We start from the raw sequence: 15,809 nt of genomic DNA, 5'->3' as shown, positions 1-15,809 counted from the left end.
TGCATTGTTTACTCAAGTTTTTTTGTTTGTTTTTACCCTCTATCTTTTATATTGATTAGGAGAATTGCTGTCTTTGATGAGGCTGTAGTTCCAAATACTTTGATGGGAATGAGCGGGTATCAGCCTTTTAATCTTTGTAACGGTTTTGGTAGAGTATCCTTATTTTTTCATTTTACTTTTTTAAGTAGACTCCATGTCCACCACGGGGCTTGAACTCACAGCCCTGGGATAAAGAGTCAGAGATGCCCTATGGGCTGAGCCAGCCAGCAGGCGCTCTGAGTAACTTTGCTATGAAGGGTAGAAAGGGTTGGTGCAATACTGTCTTTCTAATCCCACTTTCCAGGCTTCAGGTGTCTCTTCTAGTGATTTACTTTAGGTTTTGGTTTTCTTCATTGATTATTCCATTTCCTTTTCAAGGTGTCTGTCCTTGTAGTTTCTCTTTTTATATCTTATTTTAATGGAGATTCACTTGGAAATGGCAAATGTTCATTGTTCTTAATTTGACTTAAAAGTAGCTCTTATTTTAAAGGATGTTTTATGCTTAACGTTTAAAAGATCATATACTTTAAATTGATAGACTCCCAAAATGCTTAGCCTACACGTGAATTTGAAAAAGTTACTGGTCTTAAATAGTGCCACAGAGTGCTACCAAGAACTAAATACATTAAAGTTGAGTCATTCCTTCCCCAGATAGTGTTTTGCATGACAGTACGTGATGATGTAGGACTATATTATGTAATTAGTTACTTAAAATGTTCAGAAGTAGAAGTATACTTGGAATATAATGTCTTAACCAAAACGTAGGTCTGAAATGTTTTAAGTTGCTTTGTGTAGAAGTTAACCCTTGGGTTTAGCTGATAGGTACCTAATGTAGCAGGAAGACCAAAAGGACTTCTCCCCATTCTGAGGGAAAGCTGTTGGCCTTACTGGTGGTCGTGTTTTGCACATTAAATAAAGCCGATCAGATCCATCTTTGTAGAAGATTCCAGGTAGGGCAGGTTTTCTTGTGCCTCCGAAGTCACTTAATAGTGCTTGGTATTGGACTTCAGCCAACAAAATATTTTAATCTGAAAATTGAACTCCTAGACTTGTGACTGAAAATTCTTCCTTTAAAAAACACTTGTGCAATACAAACTGTTAAATGAGATTGGCCATATTTAGATCAATATTGGTTTAATTACTAAAAAACAAATACAATTAAGGTACTTAAGGAAAGCTAAAGATTTTTAATCAAAGCATTTTTAGTTTTCTAAGACTAATTAGGAAAAAAGTAATTTTTTTTTAATTTATGGGACACCTGGGTAGCTTAGTTGGTTAAGTGTTTGCCATTGGCTCAGGGTCATGATCCCAAGGTCCTGGGATCAAGTCCTGCATATGCTGTGTCTCTCTCTAACAAATAAAAAATCTTAAATTTTTTTTCTCTTTGTTAGAGTGAGTGCACAAGAAGGGGACGCTGCCCGCAGAGGAAGAAGTAGGCTCCCAGCTGAGCAAGGAGCCAATGTGGGACTTGATCCCAGGACTTCGGGATCATGACCCAAGCTAGTGGCAGACACTTCACTGACCAAGCTACCCGGGTGTGCCCCTAGTACTAATCTTTTTAAAGATTTATTTTAGAGAGAAGGGAAGAGAGGGTGGTGGGAAGGGGCAGAGGGAAAGAATCTAGAATCCCCACTGAGCAGGGAGTTTGAAAAAAGGGGTGTGGTCTTAAGATCTTCAGATGATCAAGAAGCGGCCACTAACTAAGCCACTCAGGCACCCCAAATCTTGATTTAAAGTAGTAGAGGGACCTGTAAGAGAAACCTGGTCTATTTTCTTTAATTTCAGGAATTTATAGTAGGTATACCAGGAATAATACTTTTTAAAAGTACTTTGTTTTTAACTTTTTTAAACATACATTATTTGCTTCAGGAGTACAGGTCTGTGAATCATCAGTCTTACACAATTCACAGCATTTCTTGATGGAATAACTATTATTTCCCTTTCTTAAGCCAGTCTCCAAGATACGAATGTTTAATGGCTTAGTTCTTTAGCAATACCATTCACAATTTGCAGGCATTTTCTTTAAAAATCCCCACTTGTATTGCCTCTGTACCTGACTTTTAAAAAACAAGTATTTGGATGTTCTTTACTAATTTTCAGAATGATGGATTGATGTTCTTTCATCAGAACAACCTCTGAAAGTTTTAGTTAAGTATCCTGGATTCAGATTTTTTTATATATTGGTATTTTGCTCTTAGATCTTTTTTGGCTGATGGGAGTCCCCTTTGAGCTTGTTCCTACCATCACAGACTCTAGTAGTCTGATAGTGTCTTGCTTTCTAGTGAGAACATTTTCCAAGTTCATCTTCATTTTCTTTCTCAGACCTGGAATGATCCATTTCTTGTAAAGAATGGCAGGGGCGCCTGTGTGGCTCAGTCGGTTAAGTTTCTGACTTTCAGCTTGGGTCATGGTCTCAGGGTTCTGGGATGGAGACTTGCATGGGGCTCCCCACTCAGCGGGGAGTCTGCTTCTCCCCCCACCCCCCCACCCCCCGCTCATGCTTGCTTGCTCTCAAAATCTTGTAAAATAAAAAAGGCGATTAGGAACAGCCTGGGTGGGTGGTGATCATTAGCTTCACTTTATGGATGATCAGATCAGACCCTTTGCAAAAGTAATGGAGTTGTCAGAGCATTTAGAGGGCTTGGTAACTGAGAGAAGCTTCTCTTCACTTGATACCTTGATCATGTAAGGTTGTGTTACCTTCAGTTTCAACCACAGAACAAAATAATGCCATTTGGGGAGAGCAGATCAGACTGTCTAAATGGACTTACACAAGTAATAATACAATAGTATGAGGTTTATAGTGTCACAAAGCTGTAGAAGCTTCTAGGTGGTCTTGACAACCAGTAGCTTAAATGAGGGAGAGAAATAGTCTAGGGTCTGGGGCTTTTGTTGGAAATGGTCCAAGAAAAGTTGAGGGTCACCACACACGAAGCTGCTGAATAATAGGTAGTGGTCTGGGCTCTGGAAATAAAAGGTTACAGTTTGTTTTTGTTTTAGTTTTTTAAAATTCGAGTATAGTTAACAATAAAGGGTTAATGTTACTTCAGAAACTCTAAGGCTACCTTCCAGCCAGTTCTTGCCAGAGCCAGTTGCTCCCTGACTCATGCATTTGGCAGTAGAGGTCCTGTTTAATGCTGTGAAAGTTCTAAGAGCTGGTTCTGAGAAAATTTTAGAGCCTTGTGTATTCTAAGGGTCTGTCTACTGTTGAAGGCTTGAGGCTCTGTTCTGTGTTCTTAGGCTGGAGGTTCTATTTTTCTGTACCCAAAATACTTGTATTCTACAAACTCCCTGAATTTTGTGAGTCTTAAGTTGGAGAAAAGTAGGAAATAAATATCAGGTTGCTGTGATGTATATTACTTTCACACTTCAAAAAGATAGGAGAAATCTAAAACATTTAACTACATAATCTGTCCCAAAGTTCTAGGTGTTCAGTCAGAAAGCAAAAAAAGTTAACTGCCCTGTGGGGTATACATACCATTGCACTAGCAGTCAATATACATTCTCAGCTCTCTTTAAGGTTTTCAGTTCCGCATAAGAAAAGGGGGTTAACACATGAGAATCTACTCAGAAAATTATAAGTTACTAGCTGACAACTGGGAATTGGATATAGCACACAGCCATCCATCCCAAGCTACAGTTGCCTAGACTAGCGGTCATAGCCTTCTTGGCCTCCCAACTGCCACAGTTGGACCCTTCCAATTCATTCTTTACTTTAGCACCTGTGATAAGCTTTTGAAAAGCAAATTCATTTTGACCATGAGCTTCAAAGCCTTTGACACTGATTGCCAAACAAATTAGTGTATCCATGCTGTTGAGTACTACTTGGTAATAAACTGATAAAAGCAACAATGAGGGTGACTCTCAAAAACATACTGAACAAAAGAAGCTGGCCACAAAATAGCACATAATACACGGTTCAGTTTATGTTGCAGTAGCATCTAGTGCCAACAAATGTTAATTTGGGACCAGCATGGGGAGGATGCCTTAGGTGTTTATACATAGATCTGTGTTAAACTCTGAGCACACTTGAAACAGATGGACTTAAAAATTGTACATAAAATAGTGCCTTTAAAAAGATACTGGCTACCTGTTGGCCTCTGAGAACCTATGAGGTAGGATCAAGCATTTGCTTATTTTTACCCTGAACTACTGCCATTCACCCCTGGCTAATCATGCCTGTTACTTAGCTTTTTTCTACTTGTAGGCACTTGATGTCTTTTGCTTGGAATATTCCTTTGCATGGCTAGCTCTCCTCACCTCTGCAGCTTAGCCTAAGTATTACTAAGAGGCTTTCTCTGTCCCATAGGTTTTCTTCAAAGCACCGATAAGCTAGAATTTCTCTTGACTTCCGTTACTTCTTATTTTCCATGAAAGTGAAGTGGCTTTTTCAAAAGAGGAAGTTGTCTGTCTTCACCCATGGCCTGATAGTAGGGTCAATAAATCGTGATTGGATGAATTGATGAGAAGTGACTACCAAATTAGTGGTACATATTAAGTTAATACAAATGTGTCAAGTTAATATAGGAAAACTTCATACGAAAATCATGTATATAGTAAGTAGATATGTGAAAACTAGATTAGAGATGTAAATGGTAAAAAATGTGGTCAAATGACCAGCTGGAGTCAAAAGACATCCTGGTTGGATGCCTCTTCAACTGTAAATTGAGAATGATGCTGCCTCCCTACTTCATGAAGTCATAAAGAAAGTGAAAATCTGAGAAACCTAATTATAATTATTAATAATGGCTAAAACCTTTGGAGCTTTTCTTATGTGCCAGACTCTGAATGACCTCATTCAGTAACTGAAAACAACTCTCGAGTTGTTACTGTTCTTAGCCATGGTTTGTAGATGAGGAAGCAGAGTCTCAGACTTACTTGTTGGAATTTATAAGTAAATGTTGGAAGCGATATTCAAATCCAGGATTTCTGACTCTTGAGTTCATGCTCTTACTCAGAACTGGTCTCTTGACTGGACTTTTTGGGTCAGTCTTTATTTGGGTGATAGAAGAATAATAGAAAGTAATAATGGTATGATAAGCAAGACCAATCCTGGCAATGAGAATGGCTGTTCAGCTCAGCCCTCCACAGGAGCCTTCCCTGTCACCCAGCACTTAGTTTTCAAAAGGTTTTCTGCTCTTGTGTCTAATGCTGAAACAGAGACAACCTGTTTCAGAGCCTCAAGTGTGAATGGGAACTTCACAAGAGCTTGCAGAGAGGGCTGGTACACGGAACAGTCATTTCCTGTTTGACAGCAGCTACCCCAGTTTATGCTTTAGTACAGTGGGGTTTTCAAACACTGCCAGCGACACCAGGTTTTTAACCGAATAGTATGGATTCTTGAATTTTGCTTTTTGAGTTTGTTTCCCACTATGACCTCTCCCTTAGCGTCAGGGCCAAAGGACAGCCTTGACTGTCAGCAGTTGTAGAGGAGGCAGTTGCATATGACGACACCTACATTTTGAAGTTGGGAGTGTTGCCTCTGAAGCGGGGAGAGGCGGGGAGAAGAGATATTCTTATTGGAGTCGTGGTTAAAGGAACTAAATGCAAACAGAAACAAGTCTCAGCCAGGTGGCCCGAGGAGAACCTGGAGTGGTCGCTGACCAGAGTCCTGCTGGTAGCTCCCTGTTAGCCCTCCCGGGCAGGGGTTGCAGCGACGCCTCGGGGTCGCTAGGTGGCAGCCGCGCGTTTCCGAAGCTGGCTCCCCTACCAGAGCCCAGCTGGGAGCCCTGAGAACAGACCAGAGAGCTCCGGAGGGGGGTGAGGGGGAGAGAAGTCCTGGAGACCCCCTCCCCCGCAGCGGCAAGGAAGGAGAGATCAGACGGGGTCTCAGAGTGCTAGCCGTCTGAGAGGGCATCTGGGACACGCCACGGTCCTGCGCAGACTCACCGAGCGGACGAAAGCGAACCCCCTTAAACGGAGCCGCCCCGGGGGCTGGGCCTGACCCGCCCCCTCCCGGCTCCCCACTCAAGCGCTAGTGGGTGTGAGTGAGTGCTAGTAGCGAATGTGGGTGAGTGAGGACGCTCCTCACCTAACTGCATTCTTGGGGACCGCCGCCTTCCCAATACGCGCAGTATTTGCGCCGCCGCGGCGCGGGTCATTGCGCCTGGGCGCAGAGCTCCGACGGCTTCCAGCGCTCACCAGCTCCAGCCTCGCGGGCTCTGCCCTTTCGGAGCTGCCGGTCCCGTCTCCGAGAGTCAGAGCACCTCCCTCCAACCCGGAGCCGCCAGGAGGAGGAGGAGGAGGCGGTGGAGAGGCCGCGGCAGGCAGGCAAGCAGGCTGGGCCGCCTTTGATGTGGGCGCGGCGCACCCAGCCGAGCTGAGCGCCCGTCCGGCCGCGCCCCGAGGGGGGAGCCCCCGGGCCCCGCATCCTCATTGTGCCGACTCGGGCCCGGGCCCGCCCCCGGCCCCCCGCCCCCTCGCCGCCCGCGCGTAGAAAACGCCCCGGCCGCCGCCAGTGGTGGGAGGCGGCGATGCGCACGGCCGGAGAGACGCGGAGGAGGAGACATGAGCCGGCGGGCGCCCAGACGGTGCGGCCGTGACGCGTTCCTGCTGCAGCCGCGCGCCCCGGCCCTGGAGCGCTGACCTCTGGCCCCGCACAGCCCCGCGCCCCGGCCGGAGATCGCGCCCCAGCTTCCAGCCCCGCCGCGCATGCTGCCCCCGGAGTGAACTGAGCAGCCAGCCTCCCGTGGATGCCCGGACGGACGGCCGGCCAGCAGTGAGCAAGCTTCCCCGCACCAGTCGGGCGCCTCCTGCACAGCGGCGGCCACCCCGTAGCCCCCGCGCCAGCCCGGAGGGCGCAGCGCTCGGGAGGAGCCGCGCGGGGCGCTGATGCCGCAGGGCGCGCCGCGGAGCGCCCCGGAGCAGCAGAGTCTGCAGCAGCAGCAGCCGGCGAGGAGAGAGCAGCAGCAGCGGCGGCGGCGGCGGCGGCGGCGGCGGAGGCGCCCGGTCCCGGCCGCGCGAAGCGGACATGTGCAGGCTGGGCTAGGAGCCGCCGCCTCCCCCCCGCCCAGCGATGTATTCAGCGCCCTCCGCCTGCACTTGCCTGTAAGCGCCCGCGCGCGGGGCTGCCTACCCTGCCTGGCCGTCTGTCCGTGTGCCTGTGACTCTGTCGCCCGCCCGGCCGTTCGTCTGACTTTCCGACTGCGTATCCGTCTGTCTGTCCGCGTGCCCCCCTCCCTCAAGTCCCACTGACCACCTCTCCATCTCTCTCCCGCAGGTGTTTACACTTCCTACTGCTGTGCTTCCAGGTACAGGTACGTAGGATCCTGACTCTGACCTCCTCCTGCCCCTACCTCGCGGTACAGGCCGACCCCCCTCCCCTGGGCCGCGCCCCCTCCTTGTGCCCCACCCCTACTGGGCGCCGAGCCCAGTGCACCTGTTCCCAGGGCGCCAAAGGGCGGCTCCGCGCGCGCCCAATGCCGGCGGGGGACCAGCCAAGGGCAAGGGGCTCTGCTGCAGGGCTCAGACTGGCGCGGCCCCAGTTGGCCTCGGCTGGGAGGAGATCCCCGGAGCCAGCGGACTCAGCCGCTGCAGAGTGCCCCGCTCCAAGCCCCCTGCCCACAACCGGGGAGGAGTTGGGACCTGGGGATTTTTTCTGCCAACCGTCCCTTAATATCTCCGCTCGCTCTTCCAAACAAAAAGGCTCCTTTGAGCCGAATGGATTTTGAGTCCAGGGAGAAAGCTTCAGTTGTAAATTACTCTGTGGTTTCAAAGGCGTTTGCAGGGAAGAGAGAGAGAGAGAGAGAGGGAGGGAGAGAGACAGGTCTAGGAGAGACTCGGTGAAAGGTAGCAGAGACGGGCACTCGGGCTGCGAGGCCATTGCCCTTGAAGCCGCTCCGGAATGGGCCACGCTCCGCACACCCTCGCCCAAGGTGGTGCAGCCCTGGGCTGGTTCCCCGCTTTGCTCCCCGCTCGCTCGCTCGCTCTCTGTGAATCAGAAGAGGGCTTGGCGCTCAGCCTGGAAAGCACTTGCTAAAATCTGATCTGTTACTTCAGCAGCTTTCAGACTCGGGAAGGTCTTGGCACGCAGACAGTTGGAACGCTCTGGCTTCCAAAGCCGTGGAAATGAAGGAAGGGGGGGGGGCAGAGAAAGAGAAGAGGGAAAGAGGGAGCGACTTCAGCCCCGATTAGAACCAGACCAGGGCTGCCTCAGCATGGTTTTGGGGGGGGGCAAAGGAAAGGGGAATAGGAAGTGCCAGCTGCCCTAGCCCCCCACCCACCTAGAGCTGCAAGGGAGGGGCCTTAGGAAGAGCTGGATTGGGGCCAAAAGAGATTATCTGCCCCTTCCCCCTCTGGGTTGAAGGCAGGTGTCCTCACAGGGTTAGAGAGGATGCTTAGGTTTTAGCCTTTTGGGTTCCAGAGGTGCCCCAGAAGAATCTTAAGCAGGGAAAATGGTGGCTCTCCCAGCTTTATGGCTTAAGGAATGGTGTGTGTGTTGAGTGCTTCTGAGACCCAGTAGCCTCTTTCAGTGCTTGGTGTGGTGGTGGGTCTGTTTACCTCCCTTGCACTCCTGGGAGTGGATCCTTACCATCAGGATGGACATTGGGCTGGGGGAAGCCAATTGGGGCTGGGGGCTGTGAGGATGGCTGGCTGACTGGCTGACTGGCTGGACGGACAGACAGACTGATGGGTTCTTTCCCCCAGCCTGGGCAGGCTGAGGTCCCCAGTGACTCCTTGAATCAATATAACTGGAGTCAGTAACTTAAAACTGGCTGTTTGCCAAAGCAGATGTGACCCTGTGGTGGCGGGGGCAGGGGTGGGAATGGCTGGTGTCAAAGAGAGAGGCCAGTGCCAGGCATGACCTGCCTGATTTGCAGCTGAGTCCCCAAGCAGAGGGCAGGCCCCAGGGTCATTCCAGGGGATCTGCTTGTCTGCCTTGGGTGAGAGCTCTTCTCCTGCATGTTGCACCTGGGGATGAGGGAATGCTGCAGTGGCCACGGGGGTAGAGAGATCTGTGCACTTCTGCTGCCTGCTGCCTCTCGGTCCTTAAAGCTGGCCCAGGAGGGGTTGCTGTGATGTCTTTGTGTTCTCTGGGGAAGCACAAGGGAGGGAACCTGGACTCTGCATCCCACCACAACCTCCTGGCCTACAGCTAGAGCCAGCCTCTCAGGAAAGAGCTGGGTGGTCCATCTGGGTTAGGACTTCAAGCAGGTGATGGAGCCTCCTCTCCCCCCTCTCTCACCTCTTCCTTTCTTTTCAGACTTTCCCCATCTGAACTGCTGTAAGACTGATGAATTTAACCCATGGTCCAAGTGCCCAGAGAGTCTCTAAGGATGGAATTCTGGAGGAGGCAGGCCCCTGATATGTTGCATCAAAATGGTGCCCAAATGTGCCCATGTTTTGGAGAGGGCTCTCAGCTCCCCACAGATTTTCAAAAGCATCTACGATTCCTAAAAGATAAAGAAATGGCAGGCTCATGTCCCCATTCATGGTCTAAGAACAAAGGTGTAGTGGCCATTAGAGGTAGAGTTGAGGGGTGGGGGGTGGGCTTCAAGTGTTCCTTGCTGGGAGTGTGAAGCCTGCTCCCTGCTGAGGCGGGCATTGGGCAGGCAGAGGGGAGAGCAGCTACTTCCCTGGCGGGGTACACTTAGAGAGGGGGACAGGAGCTCCCTTGGTGAGCAGGGGCTGGGAGAGGCCTCCTTGCGTGGTGGGAAGGGCTCAGAGTTTTGCAGCCTGGTGGTCTGGGCCTGAGCCCCAGCCTCATCTTCCCTCAGCTGTAGAGCTCTGTGAGTCTGAGCTCATCATTTGTGAGTGGGTGGACTTGGGGTTGAAGCGATACATGACAGGTACGGAAGAAGGTTTGGAGAGTCTCATCCACCCAGGAGCGTACGTTGTTCTGCTGGGAGTTGTTCTGCTGGGAAATGGATATATCTATGCCCTTCCCATCCGCACCTCCCTGGTTTGGGGGACTGCTCCAGTCTTAGCAATAGAGTTTCTGGGCTCTTCCTTTCTCCCCATCCATCAGCCATCAGGCCCAGAATGGGCCCCCACCTCCAGATGCTTTTTCGAGAAAGCACAACAGTCAATGCCAGACACTGCCTTCCCCTTGAGTCCCGCATGGGGTGAGCCCTGCCGCCCCCCCCCCCAGCTCCTGCTGGCCACCCCAGGAAGCAGGAAGCTGGGAATTTAATAAAATCCCTTCTCCACACGACTTGGGACACCGCGGATAGCTCAAATCGGAAGAATTTTAAAAATTTCCGAGGGGAGCAGGCGGCGTGACCAGTAAATTGCTTTTCTGCACTTGGCTGAGCGCTGACAATGACACCGGGCTGGGCCTTTCACGCAGCTTGGCCGGCACCTGCCTGACATTGTTCCTACCGCCAGGCTCGGCTAGGTCCTGGCCTTCCCCAGACAGGCCAGGCTTGAGGCGGGCCAGGGAAGGGGGGCTTCCGCCACCCACCCGCTGTCACTCCCACAGCACCATTCCTCTCTCACCGCCCGGTGTGTTCAAGTTTTGAAGTTTCCTTCCACACCCCCTCTGGACCTGACCACCCCCTACACCTGACTTCCTCTGGGAGGTTTAGAACCCTTCTTCTAGCTGGCTAGAATAGGAAAGCCAGAGACAGAGTCCTTTGGGATATGAGGAGGATGGGGAACTGTCCTGTTGAGTAGCACTTTTAGATTCTTAGGGCGGTGACATCATCCATCCATGTCCAGTCAGGTATTTGTTCAAAAGTCTGCTTCTTGCTGGATCTGAGAACAAATCTAGTCAGTTCCCAGCCTCAAGATGTTCCCACTCTAAGGGGAGCGGGGGCAGGCTGTGATCCTGCCTCCTGAGAAGTACAGGGGGCAGGCATATCCTGTTCTGTCCAACCAAGCAAGACTCCAAGGCTCTTGAATCCAGAAGCTTGTTTCCTTCTTCCTGTCATTTTTCCTCCTGAAGTAGGTGGGGTAATATTCCTACTTCACTGTTGGAGAAACTGAGGCACGGAGTGGGGAAGGGATTTGTTCAAGGCCAATGCTAAGACTCAAGACTCTGGATTCAAGGTCTTGTATTCTTTCTATGACACCAGACAGACTTCTTCAGAAAGAATTCCGGTGGGGCAATGGGAGTTCCAAGGGGCGTGCTAGGGGTTCTCAGTGAGAGCTTCCCCTTGAATTCTCACTGGTAGGGTCTCCACGGTACAGATGATCAGAACCCAGATAGGTGTCTCTGACAGAGGGCACCTGACTTGGAGTCTGCAGGCCCTGGTTTTCATAGAATGTTCTGGACTGAAAGGGTCCCAGAGCCATAGGTGGGTGTTTAGGAGGGTAGGGCCTGGGGGATTCTGTGCTCCCCTCCCAGCTTCATTCCCAGCAGGGAAGTGGGGGGACACCCTGCCAGCATTCCTGTAGCCCAGTAGCATTACCCGCTCTGAGATAAGGAGGTAGATTGTTTAAATATCTTGTGGTTGTCTCAGCCAGTGTCAGCAGGCGTGGGATAGCTCTGAGGTCACATTGGGCCCCCAAAGGGAGATGGAAGGTGACAGGGAGGAGACTTCTTAGCCTCAGCAGGACCTTCTGGCTCCGACGTGGTCTTCTAGCAGGAGACATGTAGGTGTGGGAAATCAGGGCGCAGACCCATCAGGCCGACAGCAATACTTAGAGCCACCACCAGCACAGTGTCCTTGCCATGGGGCAGGCAGGCACTTCCTTGCATCATGGAGGCTCAGCCTCACAACCAGCCTGCGATGAGGGAATTCTGCAGAAAAGAAAGTGAGGCTCAGAGGCATGACATTACCGGCCTTTGGCCACACAGCACGAGAGAGGCAGAGCTGGCCACGACTCTGGGTTACCCGGCTCCAGGCCCCAGATTTATGAAATAGCAGTATGAGGGTTCTGGCAGGTCCCAGCCTTGTTCCAGTGGTCGCCCTGACTTATCTTTGCCATATGACCTTGAGCAAGTTACTTAACCTCTCCGGTTTCAGCTTCTGCATGTGTAAAATGGAAAGAAAACTACCAACAGAACGATCCCTGCTCCCTAAAGGTGGAGAGCAAGAGTCAGCACACCAGCCCCTGGGTCTCTTGTTTGGGGAAGCCTCCCTTGCCTCCATACCCATGTCAGTGCGGCAAGCTCCCCTTCCCCAGGGCCCCGTCACCTCCTGGTGACAATGACAGGGGAGATGTGGATGGGTCCCTCTCTGGGGGCAGCGACTCTCTTCCACCTCTGTGTGCCCCATTTTTTTTTTGCTGGGTCTTGTTGCTGACCACTCACAAGGACTGTGGCCAAACACTCAGGGATAGGGCAGTGCCAAGGGCCTTGCCAGGCTGCCTGGGGCTTGGGGAGAGCTGCCACACCTCAGAGGGGGCTGAAACCTGCCATCTCCACTATGGGCCTGAGGATGGGGACTTGTTCTGGAACATCAGTGGGTAAATTGGCCCCTCAGGCTTTCATCAGGTTGCTGGTAGGGGCTGGGAGAGGTATGGGGATTATTGCTCTCATATCTAAATGGCACAATGCTCATGGGTCACTTAAAACACTCCTGTGCCAAAGATGGGGCCGAGGAGAAGCCTCCTGTGGACCACTGAGCAGACACACTCTCAGGACCCCTGGGATCAGTCCGGGCTTTGTCACTGGCTCATGGGGTGACCTCCCTCTCTGGGCCTCAGTTTACACAGCTGGGTATCAGTGAGGTGAGCTAGCTGACTTCTGTGGAGCTTGAGCGCATGGGCTTTGGTGTAGGAGGGAAATAGGTTAGAACCGTGTCTGTGCTGCTGGGCAAATTTCTTAACGTCAACACTTTGCAGTTTTTGGCTTTTCCCACCTGTAAAGTGGGGTGACGAGCGGGACCCGCTTCTTAAGAGTCACTGTGGGAGTTGAGATAATGCACACAGGGTGGTTGGCACAGTGGCTGGCACTCTGGCAGTATCCAAATGACAGTAGCTTGTGGGTCATTTCCCTGCTCTATGTGTGTGTCAGGTGCATACCGTTCTGCAGGGTACTGAGCAAGGCTGGGAAGGATATACTCCTTGCATCAGTGGCCTCAGGGCTCCTTTTGTCCAGGTTGAGAGCCCAGCCCTTGGACTTAAGTCTGCACCTGAGCCTCACTGCACCCCTTCCTAGGCTGTGTGTCCTTGGGCAAGATTCTTAACCTCTCTGAGTTAAGAGTACCAGATCACACCCTGCCTGGGCCACTTCATAGTCTCATGACTGAGCAAATTGCTTAGCTTCTCTGTGGCTCATTTTTCATGTGGGCATTAGGGTAGAACCTCCCTCTTGGGGTTGCTGTTGGGGTGAATTGTGGCTACCCCAGGGGAAGTACTTGGCACAGCACTTGGATCATTATAAGTGTTAAGTAAATGTGAGCTTCAGTTAGGCATTTGACTTTGGTGTGTCTGGAGGCCTGTTTGTCTACCAGCTCGTGGTTCCTGGAAGTCAGGGGAGGCTGGACCCATCCCGAGGGCCCCACAGCATCTGGCACAGACCTGGTGAGCAGGCTGAGCGTTGAGTCAGTGATTTGAAGGAGCCCCAGCTTCTCTGGGGCCAGGCACCTGCATTTAGGCCCCTTCTGGCACCAGCTGTGGGCCGAGGGAGCTCAGAACTTATCCCAGCCCTTGGGGACTTGAGAGAAATCTGAGGGATCTGTGCAGGGGGACAGGGGCTCAGGGTGCCATGGGTCCTTAGGAGAAGGGCCATGAAACCCGATGGGGGGCCGGAGGATCTGACCAGGGAAGATGCCCCATTTGAATCTCAGATTAAGAACAAGTTGGGCGAGGACACTGCGAACCTGCATGTATGTGTGTGTGCGTGTCCATGTGCATGTATGTGTGTATATGCGAATGCGCATGCATGCATGTGCGTGTGTGTGCATGTGTGTGAGTGTGTGTATGGAAAAGCCATTGCAGGCAATGGGACATCTCTACATGGAAGTAGGGAACAGCCCGATGTGCTCAGGGGACTCTGAGCCAGTTAGAGCATCAAGTTTAGGAATGGGGTGATGTGAAGGGCCAATCATAGGCATTGAATGTTGGAATAAAGGGCTCGCTTCTGATCTTGTAGGCATGCCGGACCACTCCCCACTCATGTGCATTAAGGGATTTGAAGAAGGGATTGGCAGGAAGGGGAAAAGAAGGGAGCTTGGGTCTTTAGGGGTCCTGCCTCCTTCCCCAAGCCGGCTTCAGGCTTGACTGCCAGGGGTACCTGTATTGACGATCTGTACGGAGAAGGCTGATGTGTGGGGAGAGGGGCTTCTAGTCAGCCCCTTGGGTGGCAGCACCTCCCTCCCATGCTGATGCCTCAGCCCTGCCAATCAATACATTGATAGCCCTGGGAGCTTAATGGACAGGCTTGGGGGTGGGGAAGGGCCCTTTGCAACGTCACAGTTCTGGCTGGGTTGGGTGTGGGGACGATGACAGGAGAGAGGGGAGAAGCCTGGGGCTGAGGGGTGAATGGGAGCGTGAATCTGAGCCAAACTCACATCCAGGGGTGCGCTTGGCCTTCCCCCTTTCCTTTCTGTCCATAGATGCCAGCTGGGGGAAATTCATGGGCTCTAGAGCCTGTGATGGGTTCAGAACTTGGCTCGGTTGCTTTGTGTACAACATCGTGGGTAAGCTGCTTGGCCTCTCTGTGTCTCCCTTTGTCATAGGGGTGGCAATCATCCTGACCTGCCCAGGTTGTGTGAGGAGAACAGAGACCATGTCTGCCATGTGCTTAGCTCAGGCCTGGCACAAAGAAAGTGGCCAGCAAGTGGGAGCCAGTGTGGGTCTCACTGTCTCAGATAATAATCCCCAGTACACTGGGCGGGCAGCAACTCCTGGGCCCGAGTCCAGACCTGCTCTCTAGGAAGAGTTTGGGGAGCTGCATTTTGGGATGGAGAGCGGGGCTGACTCTACCAGTGGCCACTCCTAGAGGGGTGAGTTGAGAATTTGGAGAAGCTCTAAAAGCCCTTGGCGGGGCTGGCCACACTGGTGCTGGAGAAGGAGGCAGGCAGTGGTGGAATTTGGCCGGAAGTCTGTGGGCTGCCCCTCCGGGGACTGAGGAGACCCTCCCTTTCTGGGCAGGCTGCCTGGAGACAGGGGCATGGATTATAGGAGGCCTCAAGGCTGGGGACCTGGGCGGGAGGGGGCGGTGTGACCCCATCCTCCTCTGGAGTTAGGGGGAGTGAGCTCAAGGCCTTCAGCCCTTTCATGTTTAATTCCTGCTCCCGTCCCTGCCCCAACTGTGGCTTGTGGCCAGAACGCAGTTGCCATCCTGAACTGAGGGAAGGGAGGGGATGGAGAGAGGGGAGAACGAAGGCAGGCAAGGCTGAGGTGCTGGAATGCTTGCGCTCTAGGCTGACGGGGATTTGAATCTTGATTCCTTTGCTCACTAGCGTGTGACTTTGGATGCGCGAGGCCCCCTCTCCAAGCCTCAGTTTCCTCGTCTGTAAAATGGGGACTGTACTCAAACCAACTCATGGGTCCACTCTGGGAGTTACATGAGGCAGTTGACCTAAAGCAGTTCTTACGCTCAATAAGCAGTGGCCGTTCAGAAAACAAAACACAAGGAAAAGGAAAAAGAAAATAATTGTGGCTGTTGTTCCTAATACCATCTTTTTTCTGAGATAAATATGATATGCAGTCCCCATTCTGTCCGTGAGAAAACCAAGGGTTAGAGAAATCAAAGATTTGGGCTGGAGCCGGACAACCCCAGAGGTCAGTCAGTGCTGGTCATCTTGAATGTGTGTGGTGTGTGTGCTGAAATGAAGCCTGATGGGGAAGGTGGCGGTGCGGCCCAGGAAGAACTAGGAGCCCCCAAACATGTCTTCAGAGCAGGAGGGTGTCAGGGAAACCGAAATCTACAGCCAGAC

General features: G+C 51.7%; 1 protein-coding gene across 1 annotated transcript in view; it reads left to right on the top strand.

The window, feature by feature from the left end:
• Nucleotides 1-6,018: 6,018 nt before the first annotated feature.
• FGF18 (fibroblast growth factor 18) overlaps nt 6,019-15,809 on the top strand; it is a 32,972-nt gene continuing 23,181 nt past the window's right edge. Inside the window, exons 1-2 of the mRNA XM_080804634.1 lie at nt 6,019-7,086; nt 7,259-7,295. Of these exons, the coding sequence (XP_080660760.1) occupies nt 7,055-7,086; nt 7,259-7,295 (69 nt within the window). The 5' untranslated portion in view covers nt 6,019-7,054. The remainder of the gene's footprint in view (nt 7,087-7,258; nt 7,296-15,809) is intronic.

This window comes from Martes martes (genome assembly GCF_963455335.1).
Source record: "Martes martes genome assembly, chromosome: 5".
NCBI lineage: Eukaryota > Metazoa > Chordata > Mammalia > Carnivora > Mustelidae > Martes > Martes martes.
The sequence above is the reverse complement of the archived record's forward strand: the minus strand, read 5'-3'. Positions and strand labels throughout refer to the sequence as shown.